This window comes from Herpailurus yagouaroundi, unplaced genomic scaffold (genome assembly GCF_014898765.1).
Source record: "Herpailurus yagouaroundi ecotype Mexico unplaced genomic scaffold, PumYag 545, whole genome shotgun sequence".
Lineage (NCBI taxonomy): Eukaryota > Metazoa > Chordata > Mammalia > Carnivora > Felidae > Herpailurus > Herpailurus yagouaroundi.
In genome coordinates this window covers 640932-642381 of record NW_024412762.1, presented here as the reverse complement: position 1 = coordinate 642381, position 1450 = coordinate 640932, and the positions used below count along the sequence as shown (strand labels likewise).

General features: G+C 66.5%; 2 protein-coding genes across 4 annotated transcripts in view; one reads left to right on the top strand and one right to left on the bottom strand.

The window, feature by feature from the left end:
* Positions 1–1251, bottom strand: part of MRPL40 (mitochondrial ribosomal protein L40) — a 4587-nt gene extending 3336 nt beyond the window's left edge. The window contains exon 1 of one of the 2 annotated variants that reach the window (XM_040465136.1): positions 412–1251. In XM_040465136.1, the coding sequence (XP_040321070.1) occupies positions 412–464 (53 nt within the window). In that variant the 5' untranslated portion in view covers positions 465–1251. The remainder of the gene's footprint in view (positions 1–411) is intronic. The other variant, XM_040465137.1, reaches the window with a different exon arrangement.
* The window catches only part of HIRA (histone cell cycle regulator), a 106290-nt gene that overhangs the window by 10794 nt on the left and 94046 nt on the right, over positions 1–1450 (top strand). The window lies entirely within an intron of this gene.

Here is a 1450-nt window from a genome sequence, read left to right as displayed (position 1 = left end):
TCACACTAGAGAGCACTTGGGCAGGGTCCCTGCTCGCCAGGGTCCTTGGTTTTCCAACCACAGGATGAGGCGCCATCAGCTAGCTCCTCCCGAAGATAAAGTGGTCAAGAATGGTCAGGGAGAGGGGCGCCTGGGTGGCGCAGTCGGTTAAGCGTCCGACTTCAGCCAGGTCACGATCTTGCGGTCTGCGAGTTCGAGCCCCGCGTCAGGCTCTGGGCTGATGGCTCAGAGCCTGGACCCTGTTTCCGATTCTGTGTCTCCCTCTCTCTCTGCCCCTCCCCCGTTCATGCTCTGTCTCTCTCTGTCCCAAAAATAAATAAACGTTGAAAAAAAAACTTTTTTAAAAAGAATGGTCAGGGAGGGAGCGCAGGCGAGGTACCCGCCCGAGACACTGCTGAGGTCCGCACTCACCAGCTCCCCGAGCGCAGAGCGCGGGCGGAAGCTCTCAGCGCTGCGACAGCCATGGCCCCTCTGGCAGCCGACCGGCTGCTTCCGGGCGCACACCCTTGGCTGTCCGTCCCGCCGTGCGCCGCGCAAAGGACCGGCCTTCCCGTGGCTCCGCTTTCCCGCGTTCCGGCTGAGGAGGGCTGGATTGCACCTGGCCCGCCCCCGACGCGGCCCCGCCCCGCACGTCCCGACGGCGCGCGGGCAAGCTCTGAGCGCTTAGCGCCTCCCGTGACGTCTTCCTTTCCGCCTATGTTTGCGGCTGAGAGCCTTCCCCGGCTGAGGGCACGACCCCGCCAGTGGTTCCCCTAATTAGTCGGCCTGCGCCCCTGTGAGGGCCAAGACCCCACAGTGCAGCCGGAGTGGCCGAGAGGGCGTCCTTATGGGTCGAAGTGCCCCCGTCTGTGAAAACGGCCCCGATCTTCCATAAACGCGTTCGTCTCGGCATCCCCCTGACCCTTCCCGGGACTAGTTCGTTCCCCCGTTTTCGTCTGAGCCCGGGGCTGCGGCCCCTGCCGGCAACAACATCCCGGCTCTGGCACGTGGCCTGGCGCTTTCAAGATGCCCAATAAACGCGTGTTGATGAATGACGGAAGCTAGCTAATTAGTTGGACTCGGAACCAGCGAGGTAGAGAGCTGGAGAGAGGCCGTTCACGCCATCCTGACCCCTCCCGACTCCGGCGGCCCGGGCTGCAACTCGAGGCCCTGTTCGTCCGCCGCACTCCCAGCCGACCCCCTCGGCGGCAACCGCGCCAGGGCGGGCCCCAAGCGCAGCCAGCCTGCTTTGCCCCTACCCAAGAAGGAGCCTGGCGGCCCCGTCTGCGCAGGGAGCGGTTTCCCGCCGGGGCGATTTGGCAGGTGCGCGCCGTGACTTCCGGCGTTGCCCGGGAGCCGCCGGAGGAGGAGCGGCGCAGGGGATGCGGCTGTGGCGGCGGCGGCGGCGGCCGAGCGCGGGGGGCGGCTGTGGCGGCCGGGGGGGTAACGGGACAGCAACGGAACAGCGTCG